The following is a 16908-nucleotide window of genomic DNA, read 5'->3' as shown; positions in this document are numbered from 1 at the left end:
AAAGTTAATTTTTTCAAAAAAGTAACTGAAGTGAATGTAACTGAGTACATTCACTAAGAGGGGTGTTTTTCTTGATATTATTTCAGAGTTTCTCTGAGATCAACAAATGATTCATATTCTATTAAAAAAGAAAAGAGTTTTATTTTCATACAAAAAAGTGTTTTTTTTTTTGTTTTGTTTTGTTTTTTACAGCAGTTTCTCACAATATGCATGAGAATCTTGTGCCCACTTGTGCAAAGTCAAAGGTTATAAATATGTATTTTGTTGTAGCAGAGTGTGGTAGCAGCACTGACCTTTGCAGGCGCTGATCATCTGCAGCACCATCTCTGCAGCGCCGCGGTTGTGCAGACGGGACTGCTGGTACAGAAGCCTCTGCTTCTCCATCTCCTTTTCCTGTAGAGCAAAAAGAGAAGAAGAGGAGCTGAAACCCCGCCAACTGGATCTGCACTGCCCCCCACACTCACACACACACACACTCACACACACACGCACACACACTCACACACCTTCACACTCTGATCCGCTTTATGAAGGCCTTCCTGCTAAAACTACATCCAATAAACTACATCTAATTTTGCATCTAATTTACGAACAAATGTAAACAAATCACTTAAATTTCACTTAAGTTAACAAGTTAGTGCTTAAGCCTTGATCAAATTTATCTTTCCTAGCAACAAACTAAAAATATAATATTAAATTGTTAAATCAATTTTCACTTTAGAGAATGAGAAACATTTGATTAAATATTTTATATTTTAGATATGCATATTGGTTTGGATGCTAAAGGTTTTTTGTATTTAATATTTGAACAGTAACTAACATCCAAATTTTTATGTAGATAAACTTTCTAAATTGTATGACAGCATATTAAAGGCCTAGCTAAGAAAAACAAATATATAAAAATAAAAAATTACGAGTAAGTCATAAATTGTTGTAGAATTACAAAAGTAAAATTGTACAAGAATAAAGTTGAAGTAATTTGAAAATAAAGTCAAAATAATTTGAAAATAAAGTCATAATGTTACCAGAATAAAACCATAGCAATACTAGAATAATGTCGTAATATTACTAGAATAAAATAGTTTCATGAGAATAAAGTCGAAACAATACAAGAATAAAGTTATAATAAGTTATAATATTAACAGAAATAAGAGGTAACATTAGAATAAAACTGTAGTAATAATACAATAAAGTCCTACAAGAGATAAGTCATAATATTGCCAGAAAAAGCTGTAATATTATTAAAATAAAATAATAGTTGTACAATAATAAAGTTGCAAGAGAATGAAGTTGTATTAATATGAAAATAAATCAGAATATTGCCAGAATAAAGTTGTAGTAAACGCATCAAAATCAGATTATTATAAGTATTTTCCTTTATTCTAGTAAGTTTATTTGTACATTTTTTCTAACTGTGGCCTGATACTCGGCCATAAAACGGATCCTATAAGGTTCTTGCTTTATGCTTCTGTGCAAATGGAGACACTTTGGTGTAAAAAAACTAAATATTTTGCCTAAAACTAATTATTTTGCCTAAAACTAAATATTTTGCCTAAAAAAGTCCAAGAGAAGTTGGACAGCTCAACCTCTCTTGGTTGAGCTGCATGTTAATTTTCCCATTGGTTAAATCGGCAGAGCGCCCAGCGTTTCCACCTGCAGTCGCCATAAAAAATAATCACACTGTCAATTATCAACAATGACACACACCTCCACTCTCACACAGTGTGTATTAGTCATGGAGGCAGTTATTATTCCAACTGTTGACAACCACCAGAGGTGCAAACACTCGACGGCAGCCGACACTTTGCCCCAGAGCATAACACACACGACACACACACACACACACACTCTTCCACTTCATGCAACCTCTGCTTCCATCAGAACGGTGGACGGTTTTCTGCCTGAAAGTGCTTCAGTGACGTCATCCTCAATCTGTTCTTTATTGGTAAATTATTAGAAACTTTAGAGCTTAAAGAACTGAAAACATTTTTATTAGACAAACAGCAACACACTGCCAACACTGCCGAGTATTTCTGGACAAGTTTCCAGTGCAAATATCTTATTACACTTGAAATAAGACAAACTAGCAAGTAAGATATGCAAGCTTATTTTAACTCAGTATTTTTTGCATATTGACAAGAAGTTCTAGTCCCACTTGCAGATTATTTCACTTATAAAATGGGAAAATGTCACAAGTGAAATATTTTTCCAGTGGAGAAGATTATTTCAAAAGTTATTAAGCAAGAACTTTTTTGAAATTAATATTATGCAATTATTTATTTATTTATTATAATAATATTGTGATTCTTCAAACAGGTTGGGATAGATTTTGCTATGTATTGCAAATTTTTGCTCAGGTCCCTCTTGAAAATGAGATCTAGATCTCAACGGGGTTTACCTAATTAAATAAAGGAATATATATATACATTTATGGCCTATACAAAATCTCCATTACTTTCTTTTTTGCACAAAATCATTTCTAAATAATGAGATTTGAATCTGCTAAATTCTGCCTATTATTAGCTGTTTTAGGGCATCCTGTCACTTTAAATCCAAAGAAGCTGCTGTTGGCCACGCCCCAAACTGAACGTTTACACTCACGTGAAAATGGCTGCAAACAGATGCGTACGTCTTTGAAAAGCAGAAGTGGAGCCTTCTGCGCAACTAGTAAGAATGCAGCAAGCGGTTTCTGAACAGTAAGTCAACAACAGCAGCCATTGTACAGCAGTAAAACCAGCTGACCAAATGTGATGGAGCTCAGCTTGGGTTGCTAGGTAACGGGCAGTGCCTGCTGATTTGTAGGATGGGGTATTCAAATTTTGAAAATTAAGTCGTTCAAGAATAAACTCGAAATATTATGAGAATAAAGGGAAATATTACAACTGAGTTGAATCTCTAGACCCTGAAAGATTCGTACCTCCAGCTTCTGGATGATAATCAACAACAAAACACTTGTCTGTTTCCAGCAGCCATTGTACAGAGCATACAGCGGTAAAACCAGCTGACCAAACATTCTGGAACTCTGCTGGGGTTGCTAGGTAACGAGCGGAACTCTGCTGGGGTTGCTAGGTAACGAGCTGCCTCAGTGCAGTGGGCTCTTTGTTTTTTCCAGAGCTGAATACGTTGCATTCCGGAGTTTCTTGAAACAGCTCATTTTGAAGACAGCAAAAAATATTAACTTACAGCCACAAAATGTCTGGATGGTGTTTATTTTAGGAGCAGTATAGACTTAAATTGAAGCACAAAAATGAGCAAAATCTGAATTATATGTGTTACGCCCCCCCCCCCCCTCAAAACAAGCTCCTATATATCGTTGGAAAGTTATGTGTAGTTTGGATTTGTCTTATTTCAAGTGAACTAAGATATTTGAACAAGAACGTAGACAAAAATACTTGGTGGGACTTTGTGTTTCTGCAGTGATGGATTCGGGTATTAAACTGTAATCTGCCTCTCTGGTCCAGGAACCATCCTGTTGACAAAAGAGGTTAGCCAGCCTCACCCTCTGCATACCATGCATATGAAACCCCTCCCAAAGCACACAGAACTACATCTACCCCGTCCCTCCACCCCGCCCTCAAAAGTCTGAGATGAATGAAAACGCTGTGGATTTCCTCTGGTTACAGAGCTCCTGTTTCCTTATTTATCTTTTATTGTGAAAGGTTAAAGTGCATGTCTGGATGTGGTTTGAAATGTGAGCTTGGGCTTGGACTGTGCAGGCTTTTACTGTAGTCCTTGGTGTGCACAGAGAGGGAGACCTGTTACCTGTCCAGTTCAAACTAAAGACAAGTCTGTATTAGTCATCAGTGGTTAGGACTCAAAGTGGAGCTTCAGGACGATAAGGGCTGAAAACACCTGGATTAGTAGGTGAGAGTTAAGCTACGTTCACCCTGCAGGATTTAACCATCAAATCCGATTTTTTGTAAAATCCAATTTTTTTATTTGCGTTGTCATTCGCATTTCCAAATACAGCTCTGGAAAAAATTAAGGGACCATTTAAAATGATCCGTTTCTCTGATTTTACTATTTATAAATATATGAGCAAAATGAATATTGTTCTTTTATTCTATGAACTCTTGACAACATGTCTTAAAATTCAAAACAAAAATTTAGTATTAATTTGCATAAAATGAGAAATTATCAAAATGACAAAAAGGATGCAGCGCTTTCAGACCTCAGATAATGCAAAGAAAACAAGTTCATATTAATTTACAAACAACAAAACTAACATTTTAACTCCGGAAGAGTTCAGAAATCAGTATTTGGTGGAATAACCAGGTTTTCAATGGGCTCTTTTTTTTTTTTCCAGAGCTGTATATACTCACATTCTCTACTTAAGCAAAAGTACAGATACTTGTATAAAAAAATACTCTAGTAAAAGTAAAAGTACAGATTGAACTGTTTTACTCAAGTACAAGTACAAGTTCAATTTTCACCTTGAAGAATACAAGATGACTTCCAGTAAACCTAAAATACTTAAAGTTCTAATCATATAAAACATATTATTGTAAATTATAAACCACAAAATTAAAACCAAATCTCAATCAGGATCATTTACATTGCACAAACGCAGCAGATTCGTCACTGTTCATTCTTTGAGTCAAAATCATAAAAAGATTTTTTTAAATAAAGCTACAAAAATGGGACCAGTATCTGTTCTCCAGTGTGAACTGCAAACGACTGAAAGTGTCCTGCATGCGCAGCAGAGGGCGCAATAACGTCACACAGAGAGCGTGCAGAAGAAGAAGAAGAAGAAGAGCTCAGTGTTTATGGAAGTAAACATGGATACTAAACGGTTGAGCATAGTTTACAATTTTAAACTTGTTGTCCGACCAGAGCAGCACATTTACAACTTAATCCTCCTTACGGTCCGCCATGGCGGTTGTTTTTCTTCCTGTTTGTGCGCATCAGGACGCAGATACTTGTCGAGTATCAATGACGTTCAGGTCGGATGAATCTGGCCGTTCAGATCCAGGTCACATTTAGGACCACATATCCAATCAAAAAATCAGATCTGTGTTGTTCATGAAAAGATCAGTTTCAGGCAAAAAACAAAAAAATCGGATTTGTGTGACTTGAGGCTGAACGTAGCCTAAGACGTGTTAGCCAGGAAAAGGAGGTTCAAGTCAGGAAGTGACTTGCCGCAAATGCACAAAGTCAACACAATAATAAAACGGCTCATTTCACTGTTAATAATAAGTACTAGATTTCATAACTGATATGTTTTTACTCAACCGGGTTACGAAGGACAGCATTACATTTTCCCATCAGGTTCAGATGGAAACAGTAAAAGTTGTGTCTACTTAGCTTTTTTTTTATTTCAAAGATCCAGTGTCTTCTGAAACTCCCCTAAAATCTCCACAACGTTTAACTTTTGGTCTCCCAGCAAGCAGCTTATATGTGCAATTTGGAGGTGAGCGTGCTTCTCTAAAGAGAAATACAGAAGTCACTTCGCTTAAGGATCTTTATGTTATGACAGAACATTAGGGCCAGACTAAGAGACTTTTAAAATAAAAACTACATTAAAGTCATAATGTTAGCAGAATAAAGGCAGAATGTAAGAAAGACAATAATAATATTAGTAAAAGTGATTATTCAAAGTTCTGCTACTGACAATAATTTGATGTTGATGTGTTAAATATTATATCCTATAAAACTAATACCAAAGTATGACTTCATGAAATGCTCAACATTCCTCCTTTAAATTTAAAAAAATAATTTTTCATGTAGGCGTTATTATAAAATTACTACTTCATTCTACTAATATTACGACTTTAATCTCTTGAAATTTTGTCCTACACTAAGATGTTATTCTAATAATTTTATGATTTTATTCTCATGTCATTATTACTTTTATCATGCATTACTACAACTTTATTCTGGTAATATAACTTTATTCTTGTATCTTTGTAGCTTTTTACTTGTATTATTATGATTTTATTGTCATAATATGAATTTTTGTCGTAAAACTTTTCTAACTACAAATTTAGTAATATAATAACTTTATTCTAATATTACAATTTTTAAGAAAAATATTACTATTGACTTTATTCTAATAATATACATTTTTGTCATATGTCTTTCCACATATTACTTCAGCCTTATATAATATTATAATTTTTTTCACATTTTGCTGCGATTTTATCGTCATAAAATAATTTTATCCTCGTATTATTACGACTCTTTTCTTGTATGATTGACGTTTTTCTCATAATATTCTGACTTCTTGTATTATTATAACTTTTTTCAAATTAATACGACTTCACTCTCATAATATTATTACTTTATTCTCGTATTATTACGACTCTTTTCTCATAATACTGACTTCTCTCATGATATTCTGACTTTATTCTCATATTTTATTGTTTCTTTTCTTAGCTTGGCCATAATACTCTGTCTTACTATATATAAGGATTTTTTTATAGGATATGCATTTTTGTGGAAAATATTTTTCCACAAAAAAACATTTTCTGCCAGAAAAAAACAAACTATTCAGACACAAGCCCTTACAAAACAAATATATTATTTTTTTCAGTACAAATTTGTGTGATGCTGCCCTTCTGGAAAAGCTTGGATCAGTAGAACTGCACAATCACAGCGTCCAAAACCGAAATCAGACTCAAAATATCATTAAAAGGCAAATATCATATTCAGGGTCAAATAAAAACTATAAATATGTTGAAAGTATGAAACAAATTAATTTCAAAGGCCTTTCCATTCATTTTAAAAGCCAATAAGTAATTTTAAAATCTTTTTGTTTAAAAAAAAATAAAACCTTGAGGAGAAGAAATTGAACTGCTGCTTAGAAAGACTTCAAAATAAGAGCCTGGGTATAAATGTCTAACTGAAACATTCTTCACAGTCGATGACCAAAACTTCAACACCAACGTCAAACTTTATTCAACTCAAAGTAAATTAAATTAGCACTTTGAAATTTATTTGGAAAAATTCTATTTAGTGGAAGCAAAGGTTGCTAGCAGAAGTGCTAAAGGCTAAGTAGAACATTAGCTCTGCTATTAGCGCATTAGAGGTGTGCTAACCATTGACCATTGTCTCTCATCAAAAAAAAAATTCATTTAACAATTATGAACGTCTTCTTACTACAAAAGCTTCTGCTAATTCTGGGTTAAATTGATCATTGCTTTCGCTTAGCTTAGCCAATTAGCTTTAGCATTAATTTATTCTGTGTCTGAGGTAAATGAAGGAGAAAGTTTGCATAAAGCTGTATTCTGATTGTATTAGAGTATTTTAACTATTTCATTAATATTTAAATATTAAATAATATTTAATATTTAACTATTAAACATTAAACTCAATTTATGATTTGAGGAATTAAACTGAGTTTTTAGGACCAAAATTAACACTGTTAATGGGAAACTTACTGCAAATGTTCGGGAGTTCGGGTGAGAATTAGAGTAACAACGTTAGTCCGAAATGAATTCAGAGTTTTTAATTACAGCTTTTGTCACAAACATTCATTTTCCTGCTCTGGTGAACTACAGATAGTTTTCTTAATGCAGGCATTCTTAAACATTTTCATAGGGTGCTGGTTTAATAGGTCTCCGGTCTACTGTACAATACAATAAGATAAGGCTTTCCTAGATGAATAGATACACATCTAATTAATCTCTAAACATTTTATGAATCATTAATAACTGTTAATTGTGCATTAATTAAGGGTGATAATGAGACCAAATCTACTGGTTTCCTGCCAAATCTGTTCATCTTTAGATTTTATCTATAGTTAAACATTTCAGACCACATTGTAAGCATGTAATTTTTTTAGTATATTTATTATTACGTTATTTAACGGATAATAAACAGTTATTAATGATAAATACTAAATAGATATACTAGATATTAGCCATCTGTAAGTTATTGTCTTCCGTATTATGAATTCAGATGTGACTTCGGTGGCCACTAAGTAATGCACTGATGCCTGATTCAGGATTTTTATGGTGAAAATTAATATTACTGTCGTAGAAATTGTAAACAGATGATATTTGCCTTTAATGTGGTTTCCTTTAAGTTCAGGCTCAGAAACTGTGACTTGGTAACGGCTCAGGGGTTTGTTTTGCTCTGGGCTTCACGTTGTTGTTGTCTTTAGCTGCACCATCTCTCTGCACTCAAGTCATGCAATTTAGGAACGTTTTGAACCAACAACACCGATCCTGCCGGCGGTCCAGCAAAGGCATGCACAGGTCAGTCCACCACCGCAGGAGATAGACGAGTGGCGTGAGTGAACGAAAAAGAAAGAATAAAAAGAGACAAAAAAAAAAAAACGAGGAATATGCTGTGGTAGGAGTTGGGTGGTGGGGGGTGTGCTGAGTGTGATGTCACGGTGAGGTCACTCGGCGCGCGGGGAGCGGCTTCTCCGCTGACTCCCCTGTCTCCCCTCCCCCGGTCCCCCCATACCATCTCTGTCTGCCGCACCTCAAAGGATGGCTCCTCCCCCTCCTGCTCTCCCCCTTCGTCCTCCTCACCAATGTGACAGCTCTGCAGGAAGACGGCGACAAAATCAGAGCATTAAAAAAGTGTTAATTCATGAGAATATCAGTTTCTATCCATTAATGGGGAGGTTTTATGTGTTTACCACCAATTCTACAGAACAATAAAGTAACTGTTACCTTCAGTTGTTAAAAAATGCTTTATATATCAAATGTGACTTAAAAGAAATTATACTTCCTGATATAGTGAATTGAAATCAGGTCTCCTGCACTATAAAAAAAATCACAATCCTACCAAGTATTTTTAAAGAAAAAATGTTAATACACTTGAAATGAAACAAAACTAACTTGCAAGTAACTTTTAAGCATGATGTAAATAATTCCTTAATATAGCTGAAAAGGTACTGGTTCAATATTATTATTATTTCATGTATTAACATTTTTCCCATGTTGTAAGTGAAATAATTGGAAGTAGAAGTAGTTTTTTCACCGATAATAATTAATTGTTGACTAAAAACAAGCTGCTATTTCTTGAGGAAAAGTTATTTTTCTCTTATTTCATAAAAGTAACTTTTCAGGAATTGATAGAAGTTTGTTTTAAGTCAATAATTTCTTGATATTGATGAAAAAGTTCCATTTCCACTGGCAGATTATTTTACTTATTACATCGGAAAATTGTCTTGTTAGAAGTGAATTTATCTGCCAGTGTAATAAGTACAATATTAAGAAATTATTTACAGTATTTTCCGGACTATAAGCGCACCTCACTATAAGCAGCACCCACAAAGTTTTTTAAAAAACTGGAAACGTACATATATAAGCCGCTGGTATCTCAGCTGCTCTCGGTTTTCCTCGGCAGAAGGCTGAACTTAAAAGCTGCATCATGTGCTCACACCATGATGAGGAGTAAGAGTTTGAAAACATTTCTCCCTGCTGCTAGCATGCGCTTGCTCTAAATGAAAATCAGCGCTTTTTTCTTTGATTTCCAATTTTGACTTCCAATGATTCACTTCCTGCTGAAGAGCCCCCTGGTGGTTGGAGAAAAATCCACAGAAAAGCCGCAAAACGTGGGGGAAAGTAGCGGCTTATTGTCTGACAAATACGGTATTTAAAACAAGCTGCTACATCTTGCTGAAAAGTTACTTGTAAGTTAATTTTATCTTATTTTAACTGTACAGAGAAACTCGACCAAAAATACTTGGTAACATTTGGTGTTTTTGCAGTGTGAAATGCTCTTTCTGAAACTTCAAGTCATCACAAAATGGCTCCTCTATTAACCCTTTAACGTTTGTACCAGCATTTGACTGAGAAGTAGCTCCTATAATGAGATCAGCAGATTGTTCGCTAATTGCTACTGGCTAGTCTGGGGGAGCCGAATGGAGGAGGAGCATCGTCCTCGAAGGCGAAGCTAGGTCCACCCAGGCGTTTTGGTTGCCATGGAGATTAAAGGATTTCTCAAACATGCATGAAAGAATCAAAGCAACACTCCAGGTGTGATTTTCATGAGGGAAAAACACATTATAGCATGATGTAAAGCTAAAAGATAAGTTAATTTAACATGATACTGCCCCCTTTGATGAGAAGATTTCATGAGATGACAAAGGAAACGTACCTTTGCCATAATATCAGCATAAGACATGTAAAGATGGTCGACTTCAAGTTTCCTGGAAGGAGAAAACAAAAATAAACAGAAATGAGGAAGATGGACCGACGTCTTCAAAAAGGCGAAAGCTGGAACCCGGCCTCACAGTTTTTCTGTCAGAGCCGTGCGACTGAAGTGCAGAATCAGCTGATGAAGAGGATCCGGCTTTGTCTCCGTCTCTTCTTCCTCCTCCTCCTCTTCCTCCAAGGCTTTCTAGTTTTGGGAAACAACAGTGGTTCTAAATGAGAGCGAATGTTTGTTTTCTTTTGGCTTCGCTTGGCCCACATGCTGAGAAACGATTACTTCCTGGAGGCGTGGACTCTGTTGACGTTTTAAACTTCACCAAATCTCTAACATTTTTATCTTATCCTGGCATTCTGCGCTCTGGCCCAGTCCAGTGTTTTTATTAAGAAAAATTACGAAAAACACATTGATGTTTGGGAGTTTGGCATTGGGAAGCTACGATAGACAAATCAAATGTGTTTCAGCATCTCTCAAAAACTCTCTGAAAGAGTTAAAAGTACTCTATAAAACGAGAAAATGCTCTTGAATTTTCAAGAATAAAAAAACTAATTAAATAAGGAAATTACAAACTTTATTCAGTTATGTAGGACAAAAAAAAGTTTTTTCTGATGCGGATCCGTGGCTGTGCTGAACGCTACACGGTGAAGGAGGTGAACGGCGCTGCGCCCCGCGCTGACTAACTGCATCTCAACACCGAAAATAAAATTATTTACAGCTAACAGAAAATGCTGGATTTTGACAAAGCAACTCAAGTCTATTTTTCTTTTCTTATGCTTCTAAATTACAAATATTTGTGAAATGTTATTAAAACACACGGTATTTGTAGTAGAGAACCGTTTTGATTTCCATGTGTTTTCTATCAATGGAAAACTTTAAAAATCTCTAAGTAACTTTAAATGTTGACTTTTTATTGTGGCCAATCACATTTACAAAACAGCGCCACCTTTCACATTAGGAGGAACAAAGACGATGAGTTAAGAGACTAATGTTTCCATTTCACATTATATATATTAATATGTTGTGGTATTACAAGAGCAATTTCAAGTTAGGTGGTCTGTGAGTGTTTGCTAAATGGGTAAAGTAGTTTTTAGAGTGAAAGTCTGAGAAACACTGACATAGATGAATCTTTTTTTTTTAAATCACAGATCATTGTACATTTAATTTAATTATGTTATTTTTAAAAGTTTCTGTTTCACACCTGATGAAGAGGATGAGCTTAAATCATCATTTGTGCGGTTTGAGAAGTTACTTACTGACAAGTCATCGATCATCTTGTCTTCAAACGAGTAGCCCTCCGTTTCCAACCAGTTGCGCTTGTAGGCGTTTAAGAACATGTTGATGGCTCGGTGCCTGCGACAGAAGAGTTAAAGGCCTATCGATCTGCTGAAACGTCTGATAAAACGATGTTTTCATTCAGAGGTGAGGATTGTTACGTTGGGATGTTGTAGAGAGGCGTCATCCTGAAACACGCCACCACAGCTCTGCGGCGCTGCTTGGACAGCAGCTTGTGCCACACCATTTTCTTTGACTTGTATGGATGCTCAGTCTGAAGAACAAAAGCAGACAAAAGCCATTTTTAACCTGTTTTTTAATGGTTTTCCCCACAGCTGTGCGAATAGCAGCGACACTCACCACCTCGATGTGGTAAAGGACAGCAGAGACCTCTTGTACTCTTTTGACCACTTTCTCTGGATCTTCGGCGTCTTCAGCCTTTCCTGACATCTCCTTGTAAAGAGCCATCTGCCAGCGCATCGCTGGATCCTCCACCTGGACCCACACCAGACAAAAAACAACAATGTTGTCAAGGTCTGGCTTCTTGTCCTCAAATTTAATCTTAAAGGTGACCCGTTATGCTTCCTTGAACAGGTTAGGATGTTTTTCTCAAACTGTGATCGCCCCCCTGTGGTCCATCTCCAGGTACTGCATGTAAACAACCATTTGTCGTGCTGTGAGCTCAAACTGCTGCACACAGTAAGCTTAGCAAAGGATTATGTTTAAAAATAATAATGGATAAATGGCTTAAAGTGGGTCACTCAAAAGAAAAACTGAAGATACTAGTGGAAAGAAAACAATGTCAGGTTTACTTAAATGATCTTCATTCACCAGAGATTTGATTCTTTTGGACGGCTCTATGTCATGAACGAGTCTCACCTGGACAGAAATACAGCTACTGTTATTTTTATTCAATTAAAAACGATTTAATAGATAAATATAATTGTTGAAAAGAGGTGGATTATTTTAGATTTCATGGTACAGAAGATTTTTGTTTCTGGCAAAGCAACTCAAGTCTATTTTTCTTTTATTATGCTTCTAAATTGCATATTGTCAAGAAAACTGGCATAGGGTGTGAGATCTTTCCGGGTGCATGCAGAAAAGGTGCATAGAGGCCTGGGAGAAAATAAGTAATCTTGTAGTTTGATTAAAAGCTAATTAAATTGAATATGAAGGAATAGTAAAATGAATACAAGTAATCACATAATAACCTTCTGAAATGTATTATCTGAAATGTGATCTGTAATGATTTCTGTAATGAATTAACTGTGGAAAGATTATGGTTGATGAATTATAATAAGTAAGAGATGTGATTGATTGTTAACTAAGGATCAAACTTGTGATAATGTGAAGTTGTAATCATTTGAAATTAATTCAAACAGGTTTAACAACAGATTTAATGTGTTTAATGAGCTATAATAAATAATAGTGGGTTATAGAAAAAGAGAGGAATACAGTACAGTCCTGAAACAGGAAATGTCGCAAGCAGTTCTGAACAGATGGTCAGAGCGCACAGGATGGTTGGAGTGTTGAGTTTGGCTGAAGCAACGGAGAAAGGGGAAGTACGGGACTTTCCACTATGGTCAGCAGAAATAGGTTGGGCAATGTGGGGGCTTTTTCATGATACATAGCAGATGTGAAGCAAGTCACGTAGACCAAACCTCCCCATACACACACATGGTGGAGAGATGCATAAAAAGGGGCTGAAAAGAGGAACCAGCCGTTCCCAGTCCGGCGGCGCAGAAGGAGAGACAACTTGCTGAAGCAGATTGAGCCACGGACCGCACTTCAGAACCACGGGAGAGCTCGGACTTCACACCGCCAAGAAAGGACTGGGTTCCATCGCCCCATCCCTGGTTCTTCATTCGATCGTCGGTCTCGTCTCAGCCCAGCAATTACAAACTCTGCAACAAGACTTGGAGGAAGGACAAAGCTCCCTCAGGGAGGAGGAACTGGGTTTTGCAAAAGGATTCGGACCCGTTCTGCTTTGTTTCTTTTCTAAAGAGGGTTTTTTCCACACAAGGCAAAGACCTCAACCAAGGATGCTAGAAATTCCTGTTGCCAAAGATCCACCATCGTCTGGGTATGAGTTGAATCTGCTCATTGAAATTCCATTTCAGAACTTGCGACTTTAGTCAGGGAAAAGAGGACAGGGTAGTATGATTGTACATGTAAATTTTATTACACTGTTTTTGAATTATTTACGATTGATTATTGATTTGTATGTCGCATATCCCTGCTTAAGCTTGCTTAATAAATTTATACTATAAAATTCTAAAGAGGTTGGTGGACATTGGAATTAATAGAGTCATTTAATCTTCGTTCAGTTCTTTTAATTAAGGTAAAACTAATGTACATGATTCCAGTAAATAGGAGGCTTCATAATTTCCTTTGGTGAGATTAAATAATGACCCTGGGACTTACATCTAAGTCACTAAACATAATCTAGCCGGTTCCAAGTGCAAGTTATGATTTAGAAAGTGGGCTACCGTTAACAGAAGTGGTTATTGGAATTATGCAGCTGTGAGGGCTACTCAGCTGATTGTTTCTTAACTGTAAAGGGTCATAACTTCTGGATTGGAGGTAGTTAGAGCTAGACGAATCACTTTCGCCACCAGTTTAAATAGATTATCTCTTATAGAGTACTTTTAGGGTAATACCCAGGTCTCAGAGATTTTCCGGACCTGTTAGACAGAGAACTGGTCAGTAGGCAGCCCTGTGAAGTAGTGAGGAGTGGGCGGGGCTGACTATTGCAGGATAACCTTCAATATAGACCTAAATGTAATTAATGCACAACCATTTGTAGTAAAGAACAACTTCTTTTTTTATTTCTGTGTTTGATAACATTGGAAAGTTTAGGTCCACACTTTTCAGAATCCGTAAATACCTCAAAATGCCCCCGACATGTTCATTGCTTTATTGTGGCCAGTTATATTTACAAAACGGCACAAATGTACAAAGAAAACAACAATATGTGAGTTAAGAGACTAATATTTTCATTTCGGGTTGTGTATATTAACATGTTGTGTTATTGCATGGGCATTTTGGAGTTAGTGTTCGTTAAATGGGTTAAATGGTTCTCAGCTTGAAAAAGTTTGAGAAGCTCAATGAGCTAAACAAAACATGTTCATCACATTTTTCACACTAAATTATTCAAATTCAAAAATAATTTAATGATCCCAAAGGGAAATTAAATATTGTTGTAACTCAGGTTAATTCAGATTCTTCAGAGTTATTGTGGAGTATCTAGTATCTGTCCTATTATTTAATGAGATTTTAATTCGGTCAGTAGCTCAGCAAAGTGCTGGAATTCTGGTGGCGTTGCTAGGTAACGGGCTGGCGCTGCTAGGTAACGGGCTGGCGTTGCTAGGTAACGGTGCAGCGCTCCAACGGCTTATTTTCCAGACATATTAACACGTTTGCACTCTCAAAGACAAAAAAAAGTTCAAATTTTGTAAAGAACATCTGCCTGTACAATTGGATTAAATAAAAATTCATTTTATTAACAAAATTTTAAAAATATCAACTGTCGAGGGGAATTCGAATAAATACACAGAATAAAAATAAAGAAGTATATCTCCATAAATATAAAATGTCATAAGAACACATAGAAACAACTAAGATATTAAGGTTTTAGATTAATTAGCTGTGTTTCACACGTATAACTATATATATGAAAAGCATTTAGTGTTTTTCATTTTTATATTTTGTGAAGAACTTAATATGCCATTTACTGTGAATAGAAGGCACATAAACTGAAATTAATTAAAATACATTATTTACACACTCCATTTAAATTAAACTATTACAATGAATGTGAAAGGATGTGATAGATGCAAATGATTTAAAACAGTGTCTGTTCCACATCATATTTCACATCAAAGTTTTCTGAAAGCCACCTTACATACAAACAAAATCGACTCACCTTGCCTTGCAGATGAAGGTTGTTCTGCAAGAACTCCCTCACCTCTTCATCTGTGTCTTTCTAGAAGGTAAAACATTGGAGAAAACTTCAACACGTCATCATTATGAAGACTGATGGTAAATAAAAGTAAAAGTATTTACTCTAAAGATATAAAGCATTTACAGAGACAGTTTTCTTTATGCTACAAAATAAAGTTAAAAAGTAAACACGCCTATTGTTGTGTTTCTATTACAAAAGTTAGAATTTTTTTGCTAATGTCGAAAAAACAACTTCGTAATCGTAATGTTTCTATTAAATAAGAAATTTAGTTTAAAATAACGTGTGAATAAATTTTTTCCATGCGATAAGTCATTAAAAAACATAGTAGTGTCAGATGTAAACAGTTACATAAGATTATATTCATAATTCGGCGCTCATCTATGAGCCAATCAGAGGAGATGTCAACGTTTTATTCAGGCGTTGAAGCGACAAGCCCCGCCTACTACAGGCGTTTTGGAGGAATTGTAGTCGGACATTTTACAGAAGACCGACACGTTCGAATGACACACAACTTTTTATGAACTGCTGTGAGATCTCTGATGGAGCCAGAAAAAAACAAAACAAAAAAAATCATCATGCTACTACTTCCTGTTGTCTGCTTCATCATTTCCGGCAGTAGTAACATCCGGCTGTTGATCATGTGACTTGTGTAATGCAAAAAAAAATGTGTCCATTGCCGATGTTCCATAATCATCATAATATTAGTGGTCGGTCAGATATTGCTTGTTATTCTTTGTTTGAATTTCCTATAGTGTTTGTTTCCCGCCCTACAAAGCTAATGTTTTTGAAGTAGCATGGTGTTAAAATGAAACAGCGCCTGCTATGGTCACAGAATATGCTGTAACACCGGTTTGTGAAACGCATCTACTCCAAAATGATGCTATCCATTGAGAAAATTTATTTTCGTCATTACAATTTGCACAATTTTATGGTTAGTAGAAACGCAGCTTATGAGAAGCAGGAACTTCAATTACTACAATCCAAAAACACAACAAAGTGTTTTTGTCTAGTTTAGTGCAAATATCTTAGTAAATTTGAAATAAGACAAAACTAACTTACAAACAACTTTTCTGTTAGAAGTATTTAGTATATGTTATCTTATGTTTGCTGTGTTTGAATTTAGAATTCTGAGATTAAAGTCAGAATTTGTGAAGTTGTTGTGCTGTTCTCCCATTGTTCTGAGTTTTTCAGTTCCTGCCTTGCAGTTGCAGAACTGAACTCAACCGTCAGCTCGTAGGTCCTGCACTCAAGATAACAGAAGAAACAACTGAAGAAACAGCAATGCTATGTAACTGACTTGAGATCACAGAATAAACTATGTAACTAGGAACCGCCCCTAAGGAAATAAAAAGAAAGGGTATAGCAGAACTTGCTTTAGGGCGGTTAGGAGATTATAACTGAAGCAAGTTCATGTCCGTCTTTCTTGCAAGTAAATCTAAACTCTCTCGTCTTTTTCCTTTTTGTGAGGTCTTTAAATGTTTTAAATGTACCTGACATTTTCAACAAGACATATGAGCTTGTTTTAAGTCAATAATTTCTTAATATTGGTAAAAGATTTCTAG

General features: G+C 35.6%; 1 protein-coding gene across 8 annotated transcripts in view; it reads right to left on the bottom strand.

The window, feature by feature from the left end:
* Positions 1-16908, bottom strand: part of LOC102218820 (ryanodine receptor 1-like) — a 127378-nt gene that overhangs the window by 24482 nt on the left and 85988 nt on the right. For 4 of the 8 annotated variants that reach the window (XM_023351631.1, XM_023351626.1, XM_023351627.1 and 1 more), the window contains 8 exons: positions 15308-15367; positions 11743-11877; positions 11544-11656; positions 11364-11460; positions 10193-10299; positions 10057-10108; positions 8413-8493; positions 294-393 (listed from right to left, as the gene is read on the bottom strand). In XM_023351631.1, the coding sequence (XP_023207399.1) occupies positions 294-393; positions 8413-8493; positions 10057-10108; positions 10193-10299; positions 11364-11460; positions 11544-11656; positions 11743-11877; positions 15308-15367 (745 nt within the window). The remainder of the gene's footprint in view (positions 1-293; positions 394-8412; positions 8494-10056; positions 10109-10192; positions 10300-11363; positions 11461-11543; positions 11657-11742; positions 11878-15307; positions 15368-16908) is intronic. The other 4 variants (XM_023351629.1, XM_023351632.1, XM_023351634.1 and 1 more) reach the window with 1 other exon arrangement.

This window comes from Xiphophorus maculatus, chromosome 18 (assembly GCF_002775205.1).
Source record: "Xiphophorus maculatus strain JP 163 A chromosome 18, X_maculatus-5.0-male, whole genome shotgun sequence".
Taxonomy (NCBI): domain Eukaryota; kingdom Metazoa; phylum Chordata; class Actinopteri; order Cyprinodontiformes; family Poeciliidae; genus Xiphophorus; species Xiphophorus maculatus.
Note: the sequence above shows the minus strand (reverse complement) of the source record. Positions and strands in the feature narration are given on the sequence as shown.